Below are 19,646 nucleotides of genomic sequence, written 5' to 3' on the forward strand. Positions count from 1 at the left end.
GAGTTACAAGTATCCCTCCAAGCGTGGGGAAGATAGCTCAAAGCATCCTCTCCATAACCCCCAAGCAAGAAATTTCTTTAAAGTATATTGTTTTACTTTAAAAATGTGGCTACAATTTTTATTCTGTATCCATGTTTTCTCTAGCATGAAAATATTGTTTTAAGTCATTTACCGTAATGTAAAATTGATATTCCAGAAGAGTAGCCACATTTAACCTACACTTTGTGTCCAGCATGGTACCGTATCTCCTAACCTGGACGTATTGAGTGATCCTTTTGGGAAGCACAGATGAATGTAGAGTACCCAACACAAAGATTAGTATATAACAGGCCCTCAATAAAGTGGATATGTTGTTATTATTATTGATATTGTTGTTACCCCAAGCAAAAGATCCTGGGACATTGAAAAAATATAGAATAAGCCACACAAATGTGGTTAAGACAACAAGAAAACTTTCAAGGAGCTACATTGTACACAGAGCAGAGAAGAGAAGCATAGGGCATCCTGCTGAAGGGAGTTACAGTAAATATTTTCCTTTGAATTCAGGCAGTTTTGCAAAGGAAACTATGTCCCCAAAGTCTTCACACAGCCCCTCAAATGAACTCTTTAGTCTCTTAAGGCTACCATGAATAGGACTATCAGCATAGTTCATTTGTTTTTCCAGACTCACCTCTTTTTCAGTCAGTTCAGCTTGTAAAGCATTGACCTTCTCTTTCAGGTCTTTGTTCTCTTTTCGGAAAGATTCTATTTCTTCCAATCTTTCTCGATCATCTCTCTCCCGCTGTTCTTTCAAACGCTCAATTATTCTCTCCTTTGAGACAAGTGTTAAAAAAGAGGAAGTGAGAAACCATCAGTGTGTGTGTGCTAAGGCATGCTACAAAAGGAAATGGGAGGCAATAAATGTAAGAAATGCTCTATATGAATCAACACATGCAAGATAATCTAAATTGGGTTTGTTATGCACACATAACAGCATTTGGGAAAGACAATCAATATGGCTTTTGGCTTACTAGTAAAATTTAGCATCACAGAGTTGCAAGGGACTTTAATGTTCAAGCTCTGAGGCTGTTTTGGTTCATGGCAGTACTTGGAAAATTCTGAAAGCAGTTCCAGAAGATGGAAGTTTAGGCACCATGACTCTAGACTTACTAAAGCCTTCAATGGACAAGTGGAAGAAGCAAAACTAACTTCTTGGTTCAACCCTCTTTGCTTGGCTTTTCCATTTGATATCAAAAAAACTTCCTTGGTTTCTGAAGACTCTTCTCTGGCTAGAAAGGGGATCCGAGTGGAGCAAGATCTAGGCCCTCTAGGGGTCTGAACTCATGCTGAGAACCAGAGACAAAATAAAGAATGAGCTCACTGTTGTATAAGTGATTTTATAATGTGCCTGGAAATGTTCATTTTCCTCCACATTTTTTCAATGTCTTCTTGGCAATCAGTAGAGACTCCCAAAATATTGCTTGAATTTGACAAAGTTCAAACAGCAGCTTTCCCTTACTGAAAGCTTACTACATGCTAGGCACTGTGAAGTGCCCTTCTCCATCTAGGCATCAACACAACTGTGGGGTCTGAACCCCCCGTGCTACTAGTAACAGTGTAGTAGTGAGAAACCCAGACCAAGGACCAGCTAATTCATCTAAGGTGACCCAGCACATAAACAGAAGGCACACCCTGGCATTCAGGGCTCTCTGAGTCTTAGCCATGTCCATAAGACCACAATGCCACAAACATATGCATAGTGCCATTTAAGAAGATCTGAGCACCTTGCTGCTCTTGACTTATATACTGAAAACACTACTCTGGTAGACATGGTTTCCAAAAATTTGGAAACTTACCAATATCAGAACAAGAACCTTATTCTTTTTAAGTAAAATTCCATTTGGGCAAGAATGAGTTAGATTTCTGAAATTTGTTTCAAATTATCTAACACATATCTGAACTCTCTTTTGGATGGCAATTCTTTTTTTTTTTTTAATTTAAATTCAAGTTAGATAATATACAGTATGGTCTTGGCTTCAGGGGTAGAACCCAGTGATTCATCTCTTAATATGACACCCAATGTTCATCCCTAAAAGTGCCCTCCTTAATGCCTCCATCACCCATTTAACCCATCCCCCACCCCACCCCCTCCAGCAACCCTCAGTTTGTTCTCTGTATTTAGGAGTCTCTTATGGTTTGCCTCCCTCTCTGTTTTTATCTTATTTTTCCTTCCCTTCCCTATGTTCATCTGTTGAGTTTCTCAAATTCCACATACAAGTGAAATCATATGATATCTGTCGTTCTCTGACTGACTTATTTCTCTTAGCATGATACACTCTAGTTCCAACCACGTTGTTGCAAATGACAAAACTGCATTCTTTTCATTGCCAAGTAGTATTCCATTGTGTGTGTGTGTGTGCACACCACACACACACACACACACATACACACACCACAACTTCTTTATCCATTCATCAGTCAACGGACATTAGAGGTCTTTCCACACTTTGGCTATTGTTGATAGAGCTGTTATCATTGGGGTTCATGTGCCCCTTCGAATCAGCATTTTTGTATCGTTTAGATAAACTCTTAATAGTGCAATTGCTGGGTCATAGGGTAGTTCTATTTTTTTATTTTTTGAGGAACCTCCATACTGTTTTCCAGAGTGGTTGCACCAGTTTGCATTCCCACCAACAGTGCAAAAGTGTTCCCCTATTTCCACATCCTTGCCAACATCTGTTGTTTCTTGAGTTGTTGATTTTAGCCATTTTGACAGGTGTAAGGTGGTATCTCATTGTGGTTTTGATTTCTATTTCCCATTTGAAAATGAATGGTGTTGAGCATCTTTTCATGTGTCTGTCAGCCATCTGCATGTCTTCTTTGGAAAAGCACCTATTGATGTCTTCTGCCCACTTATTCACTGGATTATTTGTTTTTGGGGTGTTGAGTTGGTAATTATTTATAGATTTTTGGATACTAACCCTTTATCTGATATGTCATTTGCAAATATCTTCTCCCATTCCATCGGGTGCCTTTTAGTTTTGTTGATTGTTTCCGTTGCTGTGCAGAAGCTTTTTTTCTTGAGGAGGTCCCAATAGTTCATTTTTGCTTTTATTTACCTTGCTTCCAGAGACATGTTAAGTAAGAAGTTGCTACGGCCAAGGTCAAAGAGGTTACTGCCTATTTTCTCCTGCAGGATTTTGATGACTTCCTGTCTCACATTTAGGTATTTCATCCATTTTGAGTTTATTGTTGTGTATGGAATAAGAAAATGTCTAGGCTCATTCCTCTGCATGTCGCTGTCCAGTTTTCCCAGTGCCATTTGCTTAAGAGACTATCTTGTTTCCATTGGATACCCTTTCCTGCCTTGTCAAAGATTAGTTGGCCATATGTTTGTGGGTCCATTTCTGGGTTCTCTATTCTATTCCATTGATCTGTGTGTCTGCTTTTGTGCCGGCACCATACCATCTTGATAATTACAGTTTTGTAATACAGCTTAAAGTCTGGAATTGTGATGCCTTCAGCTGTGGTTTTCTTTTTCAACATTACTTTGGCTATTTGGGGTCTTTTGAGGTTCAATACAAATTTTAGGCTTGTTTGTTCTAGCTATGTGAAGAATGCTGGTGTTACTTTGATAGAGATTGCATTGAATGTATAGATTGCTTTGGGTAGTATGGACATTTTAACATTATTTGTTCTTTCAATACATGAGCATGGAATGCTTTTCCATTTGTTTGTATCTTCTTCAATTTCTTTCATAAGCTTTCTATAGTTTTCAGTGTACAGATCATTTACCTCTTTGGTTAGGTTTATTCCTAGGTATTTTATGGTTTTTGGTGCAATTTTAAATGGAATCAATTCCTTGGTATCACTTTCTGCTGATTCATTATTGTGTATAGAAATGCAACGGATTTCTGTACATTGACTTTATTTCCTGCGACTTTGCTGAATTCATGGATCAACTCTAGCAGTTTTTTGGTGAAGTCTTTCGGGTTTTCCATGTAGAGTATCATGTCATCTGTGAAGAGTTAAAGTTTGACTTCTTTCTTGCCAATTTGAATGCCTTTTATTTCATTTTGTTGTCTGACTGCTAAGGCTAGGACGTCCAGTACTATGTTGAACAATGGTAGTGAGACTGGACATCCCTGTCATGTTCCTGATCTTAGGGAGAAAGCTCTAAATTTTTCCCCATCAAGGATGTTATTAGCTGTGGGCCTTTCGTATATGGCCTTTATGAAGTTGAGGAATATTTCTTCTATGCCTACTTTCTTGAAGATTTTTATCAAGAAAGGAAATTGAATCAGTTATCAAAAATCTCCCAACAAATAAGAGTCCTGGGCCAGATGGCTTCCCAGGGGAATTCTACCAGCCATTTAAAGCAGAGTTAATATCTATTCTTCTCAAACTGTTCCAAAAAAATAGAAATGGAACAGAAACTTCCAAACTCATTCCATGAAGCTAGCATTACCTTGATTTGAAAACCAGACAAAGACCCCACTAAAAAGGAAAATTACGGGCCATTATCCCCAATGAACCTGGATGCAAAAATTCTCAACAAGATACTACTAAATCGAATTCAACAGTACATTAGAAGAATTATTCACCATGATCACCAGGACTCATTCCTGGGCAGCAGGGCTGGTTCAATATTCACAAATCAATCAATGTGATATGCCACATTAATAAAAGAAAGAATAAGAACCATATGATCTTTTCAATAGATGTAGAAAAAGCATTTGACAAAATACAGCATCCTTTCTGGATAGTGATCCTTAAAAAATACTGGTGCAACAGCTACTTTTAAGGATCCTGATATTATCTTTTATATGCTTATAAGTACATAGTACAAGACAAGGCCTGATACATAAGACAATGTAAAACAGTATGTGGTGCAGAGGGAAGTTAGTTTGAACACTTAGCCTGTGATTTAAGGTCCCCCAGGGAAGTAACTGTTCTACCCCAATGACAATAATTTATGTACTTAATGCTTTCAAGGAAAAAAAGAAGTATCATTATTGTTTTGCAATTAGTTAAAAACACTTTAAAATGAAGTATATTATTACAACAGTGGGGGTGGAAACAGAACAAATCAGTCTACTAATTGCCTACATTTGTTTCTTCTTGATTCCAGTTATAGTCCTATTTCACTCTGTCTGTGACACTGGTGAGTGGATAATTATGGGATCTACAAAAGAAGACAATGGCCTCAGTGCACAGGAAGTCTCTTAAGAGCTTTTAAAAATTTCGGCAACTGAGCCCTTACTGCCTTATGCCTACACTTACTGCAAAAGCATCACAAATGGTCACCCAGCTACCAGGCCCTCTCCATCCCATCATTTCCACCATATGGGATGTTGGAGTGACATTTTTTTAAAGTCCCAAACTGACTATGTCACTTCACTATTTGGAAGCCTTCCCAGGAATCACTCCTGCCGGATCATATGGCGTTTATTCCCACTCGGCACCCTTCATGTGGTTTTACTGCATGTCCATTCCTCCCAGCCCAGCTTTCCAAAGAAGGCACTCAACTCCTGTGAGTCTTTTAACCCATGGCTGGGCAGACTGTCTGGCATGCTGGAGGCACGAATAAGAAGTCAAATTAGGGATCATCTTAGCTTCAAAGGAAGGGAAATAAAATTAAGTATACGTGTTAACATCCAGAAGGTGTCAGAGTCATTTGGTAAGTAGGTTGATTCACTCTAACCACTTTTACTATTGACTGGGCATTGATGACAAAAAAAATCAGCAAGCACTATAATGTTTTTAAGTGTTATTGATGATTCAATACTACGAAATATTTCTCCGTCAATCACAAAACTAATTTAACTGTCAGCCACGCAGGGCCAGATGTCAAAAACATGTGTTAAAAGGCCCTAATATGCCATGATCTACTTGATTAACAACTAACTTGCAGAAATTCCAACAATGTGTTCTTGTTTTAGTCTTATTTGCATTGGCAAGTGTTCCTTGTGCACTCATCTGGCTCTGCACGAATCTAATCTATTTGTGCTTTATCACTGAGCGGGAACTGAATTGCAGTGGCCTCCGGCTCTGTTATCTGCCTTTCTCAACTGCTTATCTGCTATATGGCTACAGCAAACTTGGCGAGACCAGCTTTATAAATACTGTGGGTTCCGTCTCTTGAGCTTCTGTGTGTCAATCCTAGAACTATGTCATACTCAATCTTAACTTGCTAAATGGCATTATTTTTTTGCACTGTGAATATGTATATAAGTTCCTGGAAACTAAAAGGAATAACATACTTCCCAGAATGTCACAACCCAAGTGGAATGGTGAATAGTGCCTAATAGGTTCTATTTATCAGCCAAATGACAGCAAATAATTAGATGCTCTATGAATCCAAAAGTTTTAATTAATCATTTTATTTTTTGTACCATCTTGTTCCAGGGGGTCTGTTCAATTAAATGAGGATAAAACTGAATGAACCTTGTGAGGGAAGGGCCAATAAAGGTGATTGTGATGTTGTCAAAAGCACAATTATCAGGTTTGAATTTCAGTCCCATTCCATCACCCATGAGCTGAGTGGCCCTGGGATAGTCCAGGGGAGACAACAAAGTCCCAACCAAGGGCCAACTTAGATTAGAAGTGGTTTCCTGGAGTATTGGGTTCAGAAGTTAGCATAGGCCATGCCACGGTCTGTCCATGACATAGCCCCAGAACCCAGAAATGGGGAATGGTGCTGTACCTGTCCAAAATTTTCATCTCTGGGCAAGTCATTTCATCTCATTGAGCCAATTTCCCATCTTTAAAATGGAAGAGGATGGGTTTGGTATTTCTTAAGGTGTGGTCACCTGACCACTTTCATCAGAATCACTGGGCATGCTTGTAAAAATCATAGGTTCCTTGGCCCCAGAGCAAAGCAACTGAATCAGAATCACTAGGAAATGGGACCCAGGAAACTGTTATTTGAAGAAGCTCCCAATTGGATGTCATAGGTAAGTGATGAATCACTGGGTTCTACTCCTGAAGCCAAGACTGCATGGTATGTTAACTAACTTGAGAATTAAAAAAGAAGAAGAAGAAGAAGAAGAAGAAGAACCCTAGATGATAAGAATATTTGGATACAAAACAAAAGTTTGATACCCACTGGGATAAATACTTAAAAGGAATCTACTATTCTTCGACCCATGATAGAGAACCTTGACAGTTCCTATCCAATGTTTTTATCTGTGCTTATCAAATACACTAATATCCTGATTTTAACAACTTTTAAAAATTCCCTCCATATAAATTGATCTGTGTTTGCTTGTATTCTTCAATACTGTGAAAATCTACAAGTCAGATGCAAATAAGGTTTGAAAACTAAGAGTTCACAGGCCAAAGCTGGCCCACATCATATTTGACTTGAGCATCATAATACTTTAATGTGTTATGTGAACTTGAATGATCTGAGGCAGGTCAAAGACTCCGCAGCTTGCCACAGTTGCCAGCAATTCTTACTGTCTCACACCAAACCCTCTTCCCTCATTTTTGTTCCCTATCTCGCCCTACAAGGTATCTAACTACTCAACTCCTCATGTATTGCCCAAATCAGATTTCATGTACTTGAGATTCTGGATCAGCAGGCTGATTAATTATTATCAAGGTAGTTCCACAGACAATGGAACTTAGAGGTCAGCAAATTTTGAAAATAAGGCACTAAGAGAAGAGGCTTGCCCCATGGGAGGCAATAACTCTCAAGTGGTGGCATGAGTTTGAGGGGGGTCAGACTCCCACAGACCTCAGCCTTCCTTGCAGTCATCCCCTTCTTCTCAAAGGAGGTGCTTAGATAAAAAGAGTAGTTTCAGATTTGGAAATTGTTTGGGGATTTAAACTAGAATAAATCTAATCTTAATAGGGCCGGTGGAAAAAATGATAAAATCCTGCCAAGAATCCACGATATAAAAAAATTATATAGTATATGTTTATGTAAAGTTACAGAAAGAAATTGAGAGGTAGTAATGGACTGACATCATATTACTCAAAACTGCAAACAGAATACATAATCATTAATAGTTTTTACCAATTCACTCATTCAAATGTTTTACAAACAAAATTACTACAGAGTTTTGGTAATAAATTCTTGAAAATATTAAAAAGAATATTTTCCCTGAAAAATCATCTTATTTATTCTTATAAGTTTTCAAATTAAATCTTTATAATTTAATATTATAAATGTGACAATGTTATAATTTCTTTCTAGCCATAAAAAGAATTAGATCATCTTTTTAGCTTCTCTATTTTTTTATATACTACAGAGGCTCTCAGACTAGAGTGTACATCACAATGATTCAAGGAACTTCTTAAAACACAGAATCCCAAGCCCTTTCAAGGTTCTGATTTAGTAGGTATAGATGGAACCTAATAATTTAGATTTTCAACAGGCAACTCCTGGTGATTCTGAAGCAGAAGTCAAAGAAGGCTTCTTTAAAATACATGGCTTAAAAAACCTGTGGCCATTTAAACTAATGCCTTCCATTACACAAATTTGAGGTACTGAGAAAGGCAGTTACCTGCCAAGGTCAACCAGTAAGTTAGTGGCAGGGCTGAGACTGGCTCATAGGTCTCCTTCCACTTGACCTTATTATATCAGTTTATAGACTATGAAAATGCGGAATATAGAAGACAGGCAGTCTAGCTCTCAAAGTCCATATCCCTGACTACTGTGCAATACAGCTTCTCAGGAAGCTGAACTCCCATAAGGAGATGAATTAAAATCTCCAGGAAGTAAAGAACATTCTAGGCTAGGTAATTGGGTATGAAAAGGGTCTGAGGCAGGAGGGAACATAGTGGACTTGAACATTTAGAAGGCCAGCATAGCTAGAATACAAAGAATGAGGAAAGACAGATGGGGATGAGGCTGGAAAAGAAGGAAGGAAAGAAGGGAAGAAGGAAGGGAGGGAGGATACAAGGGAGAAAAGGAAAGAGGAAAGAAGGATGGGAAGGAGAGAAGAGTAAGGCAGGCAGAGAGGTAGATGACCAGGTATGAGCCAGATCAGATGAAGGGATGGACTATATAGGCCAGGTTAAGGATTTCAGTTTTTACCATCCTAAGAAAAGTAACAAGCTAGTGAAGGTTTTCAAGCAGGGCCAAATGTGATGTAATCAGGTTTGCATTTCAAGGATCTCCTGGCTTATTTAATGTGCCAAGTCTACTGAGGAGGGCTAACACGGCAGTGGGAGGTCCAGCTGGGACTGGGGGTAGTGAGAGCACATAGAGAAAGGCAGGCACATTTAAATACATTTAGATCACTTCCTCCCAACCACCCCCATTATTCAGCCCAAGCTCACCTTTTCTGACAAAGCCTCTTCTAGTGTTGCTAGCGCAGTATCCGTGTTACTAGAATCTGTCTGCAAGGACTTTACTCTGTCTTTCAGATTGGTTAGTTGCTTGTCTTTATCCCTAAGCTGTTCTTGCAAGTTTTCAATCTGAAAATAAAAATTAACTATATTTAATGCATATTTTATTACATATCCAAGGACAACATTCCTGAAGTGGACCTGTTTTAAAAAATAGACCAAGGTTATGGACACTGTCATCATTACAAGGTTATACTGACTTAGAATCAAGGCCATCTTGATGAGTCCTTCATCCTTCCATAATTCAACTTTGTATTCAAATGGCAATACAGATAAGCAGACTACCTCTTTGTATACAGATGCAAGCCCTTCAGATATGTAAGCACTATTATTCCTATCCCTCCCACCAGACCTTTAAGTCTGAAGTCCGTAACCTAATCTTCGTACAGTGTATCAGGGAATACATGTGCAGGATTTTTTCATTCAATGAAAAGACTAGTATTGGGTGTCCATTCTGCATTAAGCACCAGAATAATATAAGGCAGGACCTATGTTGTTGTCATTCACTCACTCCTGTATTCAGTATTAAACTTTGTGATATGCTAAATGTTGTCAAGTGGCTGTTTCAAAGTAACCACATGAAAAGCCAACTAGGTTATCATCAGTAGACCGTTAATGGGAAGAACTTATGATATAAATCAAATGTAACAAGTACTACACACTCTATTTGGCAACTAAATCATGTGCTGGCAACCAACCAGCCACTTTTATCCACTATCTGCAGCCTGAAATAAACACGCTAAATGGCTGATTATAACGCCTGCCCATGAGCAGCAGCAAGGACCTTTCCTGGGCATTGCGTACATTATCATTCATGTTTTTATTCTCTGCTTTCAAACCATGTATTTCTTATCTAAGGATTAAAAAAAACACTGTACAAACAATTTATTCATATTAAGGGTTTTAAAGTGACAAGTAAAAAAAGCAGTACAACTCTAAGATAAGTCCATTCAAAATATTTGTACTCTGCACCCAGGCTTTCGCACGAAATCATTCCAAATGCATGTTTAACAGTGTGTGACTTAAACAAATTTTTGGATTATTTGATTCATTCAGCATAAATCTGGAATAAGATACAAATAATGACAGAAGTTGCAGCAACGAGGAGGAGGAGAAGAGGGTGACAGTGGGAGTGGCCGTGGTAGCAGCATCAAAATATCTCTGAATGCAAAAACATTGACCTTGCTGACGCTCAACTGGCAGGACACAGGACTTGGCTAATTTTTCCAATGGCTACAATCTATTTGAATGAACAGAAATGGACTTTTACCCCTCCCTCCCTCTCTCCCTTCCTTCCTTCCTTCATCTTCCCTCTCTCCCTACTTCTTTCCTTTTTTTTCCCCACCAATATATCTTTTCAATAAGACATGTTTTCTGCCTTGAGACAGACATCCTGGAAACTCAAGTTATAGGTCAAATAATTAGTCTCTCTTTCATCAAAATGCAATGTATTCCTGCCCACTGTGAGAATTCACTGTCCTTCCATGGAAAACACAGGAACTCAAAGGCATAATCATCTGCAGTCAAAACAAAGGTTTCCTCCATTCCAGACAAGTGTTCATGTGGTTACACAATTCCATAAATAAATATATGGGTGAACAAGAATATGGATAGTTACATGTCAGGATGATACTCGTTATGTAAAAGAAGCTAACAGCTGAGAAGACTGGCTCTATGAGGAGACCGTGTCTTATTATTTTGAGTATGCCCATACCCACAGATACATCTGTGTACATGAAAATGTGTAAATCCATGGTGGTCCCAAACAAACTAATTAGGCACCCCCTGTCACTCTGGGAGACAGTGCCCTGGACAGGACAGAGGACACCTTTCCTCAGGGCATCAGCCCTGGGGCAGTGGTAGGCACTGATTTCAAGGGACTTTGGGCACTGGAAATTGAGGCTGTAAGCCTGTGAGAGACTCCCTGGGGTCTCCCCAAATCACTGAGAGGACTGAAGAGGATTAGGGCTGGGGTCCTACCAGTATGCAGGTAATATAATAGCACTTGGTATTTTATGGTTTTTTGATAATAGCCATCCTAATGGGTAAAAGATGGTGTCTCGTTGTAGTTTTGATTTTCATTTCCCTAATGACTAATAATGTTGAGTGATCTTTCCATGTGCCTACTGGTCATCTGTATATCTTCTTGGGAGAAATGCCTATTCAAACGCTTTTGTCCATTTTTGAATCACGTTTGATTTTTGTTGTCGAGTTTTAAGTATTCTCTGTATATTGTGCATATAAATCCCTTAACACATATAATTTATAAATGTTCTCTCCAATTCTGTGGGTTGCCTTTTCACTCTGGTGATAATTCTTTTGATGCATAAATCTCCCCCTTAGTACTGCTTTCTCTACATTCCATATGTTTTGGTACACTGCACTTTTGATTTCATTCGTCTTTAAGAATTTTTTCACTTCTTTTTGATTTGTTTTGATTCATTCATTGTTTTTTTTTTAATATGAAATTTATTGTCAAATTGGTTTCCATACAACACCCAGTGCTCATCCCAACAGGTGCCCTCCTCAATGCCCATCACCCACCCCCTCTCCCTCCCACCCCCCATCAACCCTCAGTTTATTCTCAGTTTTTAAGAGTCTCTTATGGTTTGGCTGTCTCCCTCTCTAACTTTTTTTTTCCCCTTCAATTCATTCATTGTTAACGAGTGTATTATTTGGGGCACCTGGGTGGCTTAGTTGGTTGAGCATCCAACTCTTGATTTTGGCTCAAGTCATGATCCCAGGGTTGTGGAATCAAGCCCTGTGTTGGCCTCCACACTGAGCGTGAAGGCTGCTTAAGCTTTTCTCTCTCTCTCTCTCTCTCCCCCTCTGCCCCTCTCCCTTGCTCACATTGTCTAAATAAATAAATAAATAAATAAATAAATAAATGTTGTTTAATTTCTATAACTTTGCAAATTTTCCATTTTTTCTGTTACTGATTTCTAACTTCATCCTCTTGTGGTTGGAGAAAATAGTCTGTATGACATGTATCTTTTGAAAATATATTGAGACTTAATCTGGGGATGAATATGGGGAATGCCCCAAGTGCACTTGAGAAAATTACACATGCTGTCATTGTTGGGTAGAGTATTCTGAATATGTCTGTTAGACCTTGTTGATTTACTGTGTTAAGTCCTCTATTTCCCTACGTATCTTCTCTCTGGTTGTTTTATTATTAAGAGTGGGGTAATGGTGTCCCCAACGATTATTGCAAAACTGTCTTTTTCCTCCTTCAGGTCTGTCACTTTTTGCTTCACATATTTTGATGGCCTGTCATTAGGTTCATACATGCCTATATATGTCATATCTTCTGATAGTATTGAAACTTTAATTAATTTATAATGCCTTTGTCTCTTGTAAACTTTTCTCTTTCCATTACTACTTGCAAAGGACATATTTCTCCTTGCTTTCACTTTCAATCTATTTGTGTCTTTGGATCTAAAGTGAGTCTTTCATAGATAGCATATAGTTGTATCATGTTGAGGGTGGGCTGTTTTTATGATTGATCTTAATCCATTCTGCCAATCTCTGTCTCTCAATTAGAGACTTTAATCCATTTAAAGTAATTATTGAAAAGGAGGAATTTATATCTGTCATTTTGTTATTTGTTTCTTGCATACCTGATAATGTTTTTTGTTCATTTCCTGCATTGCTGTCTTCTTTTGTACTTAGTTGATTTTTTTGTACTGAAATTATTGAATTGTATTATCGTTTTGTGTGTGTGCGTGTGTGTGTGTGTGTGTGTTCTACACCTATTTTCTTTGTGACTACCATGGGTATTACATGTAACATCCAAAATTTATAACACGTAACACTTTGAATTTATACTAGTTTAGTTTCAATAACATACAAAAACTCGACTCTTTTACAGCTCCATCTCCACCCCTTTTGGTTGCTGATGTCACAAAATTATATCTTTATACATGGTGTACTCACAAATATAAACTAATGATTCTTTTTAATGCATTAGTCTCTTACATTACATAGAAAATTAAACATAAAGTTACAAACCAAAGTTACAATGATACTAGCTTTTAGACTAATAGTTTCTTAAAATATATTAGTCTCAAGGGCGCCTGGGTGGCTCAGTAGGTTGAGCATCGGACTTTGGCTCAGGTCATGATCTCACAGTTCATGAGTGCAAGCCCCACATCAGGCTCGCAGCTATCAGCCCAGAGTTGGCTTCAGATCCTCGGTCCTCCTCTCTCTGCCCCTCCCCTATTTGCCCTCTCTCAGAAACAAATAAAACATTTAAAATAATAATAATAAAATAAATCATTCTCTTAGATCATGTAGAAAACAGAAAGTGGAGTTACAAACCGTTGCTACAATAATAGTAGCTTTTATATTTGCCCATGTATTTGCCTTTATTGAAATATTTATTTCTTACATGGCTTTGAGTTACCATCTAGTGTCCTTTCATTTCACCCTGCATGACTCCCTTGAGCACTTCTTGTAAGTCAGTTCCAGTGGTAACAAACTTCTAAGCTTTTGTTTATTTGGGAGTATCTTAATTTTTCCCTCACTCTTGAAGAACAGTTTTGCTGAATATATGATTCTTGGTTAACAGTTTTTTTTTTTCTTTTATCATTTAATTATATCAACCCACTGTCTTCTGGCCTCCAAAGTTTCTGATCAGAAAACTGCTTATAAACTTATTTAGGATCCCTTGCAAGTGACAAGTCACTTCTCTCTTGATGCTTTCAAGAAAGTATATCTTTGTCTCGGGATTTCAAAAGTTTGGTTATAATGTATCCTGGTGTGGGTCCCTTTGCATTCATTTTTCTGAGAGTTTATTGAGCTTCCTGGATGTTCATATTCATGTCTTAAATCAAATTTGCAAAGTATCAGCCATTATTTCTTCAAAAATTTCCTTTGCCCCTTTATCTCTCTCCTTTCTGGGACTCCCCTAATGTGTGTGTTGGTCCACTTGATGATGTCTCAGAGGCCCCTCAGATTCTGCTTAATTTTCTTCAATATTTTTTTTTGTTTCAAGTTCATTGGTTCTTCTGCCTACTCAAAGCTGCCTTTGAATCCTTCTAGTGAATTTTTCATTTCAGTTATTATACTTTTTCATCTCCAGAATTTCCTTTTGGTTTCCTCTGAGGTTTTCTATCTTTTCATCGATATTTCCATTTTGTTCATACATTGTTTTCTCTATTTCCCCCACATCTCCCATTAGTTCTTTTAGAGTGTTGTTTTAAAATCTTTGTCTAGAGGTGCCTGGGTGGCTCAGTTGGTTAAGTGTCCGACTTTGGCTCAGGTCATGATCTCACGGCTTGTGAGTTCAAGCCCCATGTCGGGCTCTGTGCTGATAGCTCAGAGCCTGGAGCCTGCTTCATGTTCTGTGTCTCCCTCTCTCTCTCTGCCCCTCCCCTGCTCATGCTGTCTCTCTCTGTCTCTCAAAAATAAATAAACATTAAAAAAATTTTTTTAATCTTTGTCTAGTAGATCTGCCATCAAGTCTTCTCAGGATCAGTTTCTGTTCATTTTTTCCCCTTTGAATAGATCGTACTTTCCTGCTTTCTGCATGCCTTGTGATTTTTGCTGTTGTTGAAAACTAGATGTTTGAAACTCACAGTGTGGTACTCTGGAAATCAGCTTCTCTCCATATCCCAGGGTTTGCTGTTTTTGTTATTGTTGTCGTTTACTGTTTCTTATTTTGTGTTTGTTGCTGTCATCGTTGCTGTTGTTGTTGGCTATTTCTGTGCCAAAGATCAGTCTGAGGTATACATATAAGGTCTTCTTAGGTCTTTTCTGAGCCTGTGTCTTTTCCTGGGTATGTGTCCTCACTTTCTAATTTTCCTTATATATGAACTTGTTCATGAATGTCCTAGTCCTCAATGTATGGCTCTCAAAAGAGAAAATGGGGAGGGAAAAAGACTGCCAGCCTTTTAAGTCTCCTGAAAGTCACTTCAGCAGAAGGGGAGGGGCTTGCACCAATGTGGGGAGGTGTAACAACAATGGCTGCTGACTCTGACTGCACCTCTGATCAGAAGCAACAATCAATGATCAGAACACAGTTCCTTGATATTTGGAAGGCAGGTTTCTTTTTATTCACCGTGGCTCCTGCAAGCTGTGTGCAGGTTGCTCCAGGCACACATGTTTAGCTGCCTGCCACTTGGCTGAAGGGTGGGAAATGGTTAGCTTCTACTGTGTTAAGAGCTAACATTGACCCAAATTAACTGCATTTTACCATCTAAGCCTTCCCTGGAAGTTGTAAGCCTTTAATGGACTACAGACTTCCAAAATAGTTACATTAGACAGGTTCTGCCGGTTCAATTGTTGTCTAGATGGAGAGACAAATTCCTGGTGCCTTCTACTCCTCCATCTTCCCAAAATCCTTCTCCAGAAATACCCTTTACATAACACCAAAGAAAAGGCAACACTGGTTGCTAAAACAGGATCCACTACAAAATGGATTTAAATACAAAGATTTAAATCAACCCACTGTATGGGTTTCCATTGCTACATAAAATATTACCACAAACTTTGCAGGTTAAAACAATATGAATGTATTGTCCCACAATCTATACACCAGAAGTCCAAATGTGGTGTAATTGGTTTCTCTGCCTAAGGTCTCAGAAAGTAGATATCAAAAGGTCAATCAGCATGAGTTCTCATCTGGAACTTGGGGTCCTCTTTCAAGATCATTCAGATTGTTGGCATTATTCACTTCACTGCTAGGTATTAGTTAGAAGTTGTTCTTAGCAACGAGAACCTGCCTCAGGTCTTCGCTATATGCCCCTCTCCATCTTCAAAACTAGCAACAGAGCACTTTTGCACGTCAAATCCCCTCCTCCATGCTTTGAATTTTTCTGACTTTTCTGTCTCTGACCTCTAGACTCAAATTTATAATGCTCAAGTGATTAGTTCAAGCCCACCCAGATAATCTCCCTTTTGGTTAACTCAAGGTCAATTGAATAGCAATCTTAATTACATCTGCAAATTCCCTTTTGCATAAAATGTAATCTAAACATTGACATAACACCTGGGGAGCCCATGTCATGAGGGCCATCCTAGAATTCTGCCTACTATCCCTATATATTTCATTTGGAATAAAAACAGAGAAGCGTTTTAAAAGATTCCTTAAACAAAGAATTCTAAAAGAGAAATTTATCCAAATCTGAAGAATTAATTATAATGGGATGTGTGACATTTTAACATGGCATTTCTGATGCAGTCATTTTTATATGGCCTAAAATTAAATAAAAATAAACTTTCAGCTTATAAAAAGGTTAGGTAGTGTATGCCCCAGACCTCTTCACTACAAACCAGGAACTGTCCTAAATACTTGCTTTTATTTTTTTTAACATTTTATAATGAGATAATTGAGATTTCCATGCAGTTGTAAGAAATTATATTAAGAGATACCTTTTACACTTTTTACCCAGTTTCCTCTAATAGTAAAATCTAGCATAACTATAGTACAATATCACAAGCTGGAAATTGATGTTCATACAATCCACTGATCTTATTCAGGTATCACCATTTTTACATGCACTCATTGGTGTGTATGTGTGTCTGTATTTAGTCCTATGCAACTGTATCACATACGTAGATTCATGTGACCACCTCTAAGGTCAGGATACAGAACAATTCTATCCCCCAAAAGATCCCTTGTATTGTCCTTTTATAATTGCTCCCACTCCTCTTCTGTCTCTGCCCCCCATCTCTAACCCCTGGCAACCATGAATTTGTCCTCCATTTCTATAACTTTGTCATTTCACAAATGTTACACAAACACAGGAATACAGTACATAACCTTTGGCAGTGTTTTTTTTTTTTTTTTTTTTCATTCAGTATGATTCTCTGGAAAGTCATCCACGTTGTTATGTCTATCAATAATTTGTTCTCTTTTATTATTAAGTAGTAGCCCATGGTATGGATATACCAGCCTGTTTAACCATTTACCTGTTAAAGGACACTTGGCTTGTTTCTGGTTTGGGGCTATTATAAATAGGAGACTATGAATATTCACATATAAGTTTTTTCTATGAACATAAGTTTTCATTTCTCTGATATAAATGCCACCAGAGTGAAATTTCTGGGTCATGGGACTTGTGATTTTAACTGTATAAGAAACCGCCAAACTGTTTTCCAAAGTGGCTGTACCATTTTACATTCCCACCAGCAATGTAGGAAACATCTAATTTTTCTACATTCCCACCAACACTTTTGCTGTTGTCATGACTTATTATTTTAGTAATTCCAACAGATGTATAGTGACATCTCATTGTAGTTTTTTTTAACATTTATTTATTTTTGAGACAGAGAGAAACAGATCATGAACAAGGGAGGGTCAGAGAGAGAGGGAGACACAGAATCTGAAACAGGTTCCAGGCTCTGAGCTGTCAGCACAGAGACCGAGGCGGGGCTCAAACTCATGGACCGCGAGATCATGACCTGAGCCGAAGTCGGACGCCTAACAGACTGAGCCACCCAGGTGCCTCTCTCATTGTAGTTTTATTTTGCAGTTCCCCTTGTGGTTAATGACATTGAACACCTTTTCATGTGCATATTTGCCATCTGTACATCCTCTTCAGTAAATATCTGGTCATGTCTTTTGGCTGTTTTCTAATTGGCTTGATTTTGGTTTTGATTTACTGGTGACTTTTCAAAGTTCTGTGGAGAGTATTCCAGATACCAATCCCTTGTAAGATATATGGCTTACAATTATTTTCTCCCAGTCTGTCGCTTACCTTTTCATCCTCTTAACAGGTGTTTCACAGAGCAGAAGGTCCAATTTATAGATCATACTTTTAATGTCAATTCTATGAACTCATTACTTAGCCCTACATTCTGATGATTTTATCCTATAGTTTTTCTAACAAATTTATAGTTTCATGTTTTACATTTTATTTTGAGTTAATTTTTGTATAAGGTGTGAGTTTTAAGTCAATGTTCATTTTTGTTGCCTACAGATGTCCAGTTAATCCAACACCATTTGTTCAAAAGCTATTTTTCCTCCATTGAAATGTCTTTGCACCATTGTAAAATATTAATTAGGCATATTTGTGTGGATATATAGCTGGATGCTTTATTCTGTTCCATTGATCTGTCACTCCAATAATAGGAAATTGTCTTGATTACAGTAGCTGTAGAGGGTTAATATCACCTTTTTTAAAAGAATGTTTTAGCTAATCTAGGGCTTGTGCCTTTCCATAAAAAAAAATTATAATAAGCCTGTATATGTCAATAAAAACCCTTAGGATTTTGAAAGGAATTTCATTAAACCTATAGCTCAATTTGGGGAAAATTGACATTTTTAATATGCTGAGTTTTTTAAACTATGAATATAATACATATCTCAATTTGCTTAGGTCCTCTTTGATTTTTTCATCAACATTTTGTATATTTCAGTATACAGATCCTGTACATGTTTTGGTAAATTTATTTATAAGTATTTCATTTTCTTTGGAGTTATTACAACTTAAATTCTATTTTTAATTTTACTTTCCACATATTCATTTTAGTATATAGAAATGTAATTAATTTTTGTCTGTTGATCTTGTATCCTGAGATTTTACTGAACTCACTTATTAGTTCTAGGAGCTTTTTTTTTTTTTCTTTTTAAAGATACTTTGGGATTTTCTATGTAGACAATCATGTCATTTGGAAAAAAGGGATGGTTTTATTTTTTAATTTTTTCTCTTATCACAGTGGTGAGCACTTCAGAGTACTGTGTTATATAGCAGTAGTAAGAGTAAACATCCTTGCTTTTTACTTGAATTTAGGGGAAATATATTTAATCTTAGTAGTGAAAGATAGATGTTAGCTGTAGGTTTTTTTGTATATGTTCTTTACCTAGCTGAAATGGTTGCCCTCTATTCCTAACTTGCTTAAGAGTTTTTAATCATAAATGAGTGCTGTATTTTAAAAAATGCTTTTTCTATGTTAAATAATATGATCACGTTTTTTTTTTTTCTTCTTTACTCTGTTCATATGGTAGGTAACAATGATTGATTTTTTTCCAATGATTGATTTTTAAATGTTGAACCAGCCTTGCATACCTGAAATAAATCTCACTTAGTCATGATACATTATTCTTTTTATACATTTTTGCATTTGATTTTCTAATATTTTGTTGAGGGTCTTTTATTTAAGTTCATGAGAGACAGTAGTCTGTGACTTTGGTTTAGGGAGTTGGGTTTTTTTTTTTTTTTAATTGTATTTTTCTGTTTTGGGTACCAAGATAAGATTAGTCTCATAAAATTTGTTGAAAACTATTCTCTCTTCCCTTTTCAGAAATAAATTGAGTATAATTGGTGTTAATTCTTTATTTGGTAAAAATCTCCAGTGAAGCT

The 19,646-nt window shown here is 37.4% G+C and overlaps 1 protein-coding gene across 16 annotated transcripts in view; it reads right to left on the reverse strand.

The window, feature by feature from the left end:
• The window catches only part of ERC2 (ELKS/RAB6-interacting/CAST family member 2), a 926,312-nt gene that overhangs the window by 484,888 nt on the left and 421,778 nt on the right, over positions 1-19,646 (reverse strand). For all 16 annotated transcript variants that reach the window (XR_008420534.1, XR_008420536.1, XR_008420537.1 and 13 more), the window contains 2 exons: positions 9,271-9,408; positions 671-811 (listed from right to left, as the gene is read on the reverse strand). Coding sequence is in view for 12 of the 16 variants with exons in the window: in XM_053898033.1 (XP_053754008.1) it covers positions 671-811; positions 9,271-9,408 (279 nt within the window). In the remaining 4 variants the exon portion in view is untranslated. The remainder of the gene's footprint in view (positions 1-670; positions 812-9,270; positions 9,409-19,646) is intronic.

This window comes from Panthera pardus, unplaced genomic scaffold (genome assembly GCF_024362965.1).
Source record: "Panthera pardus isolate Hobbes unplaced genomic scaffold, ASM2436296v1 HiC_scaffold_8, whole genome shotgun sequence".
Taxonomy (NCBI): Eukaryota; Metazoa; Chordata; class Mammalia; order Carnivora; family Felidae; genus Panthera; species Panthera pardus.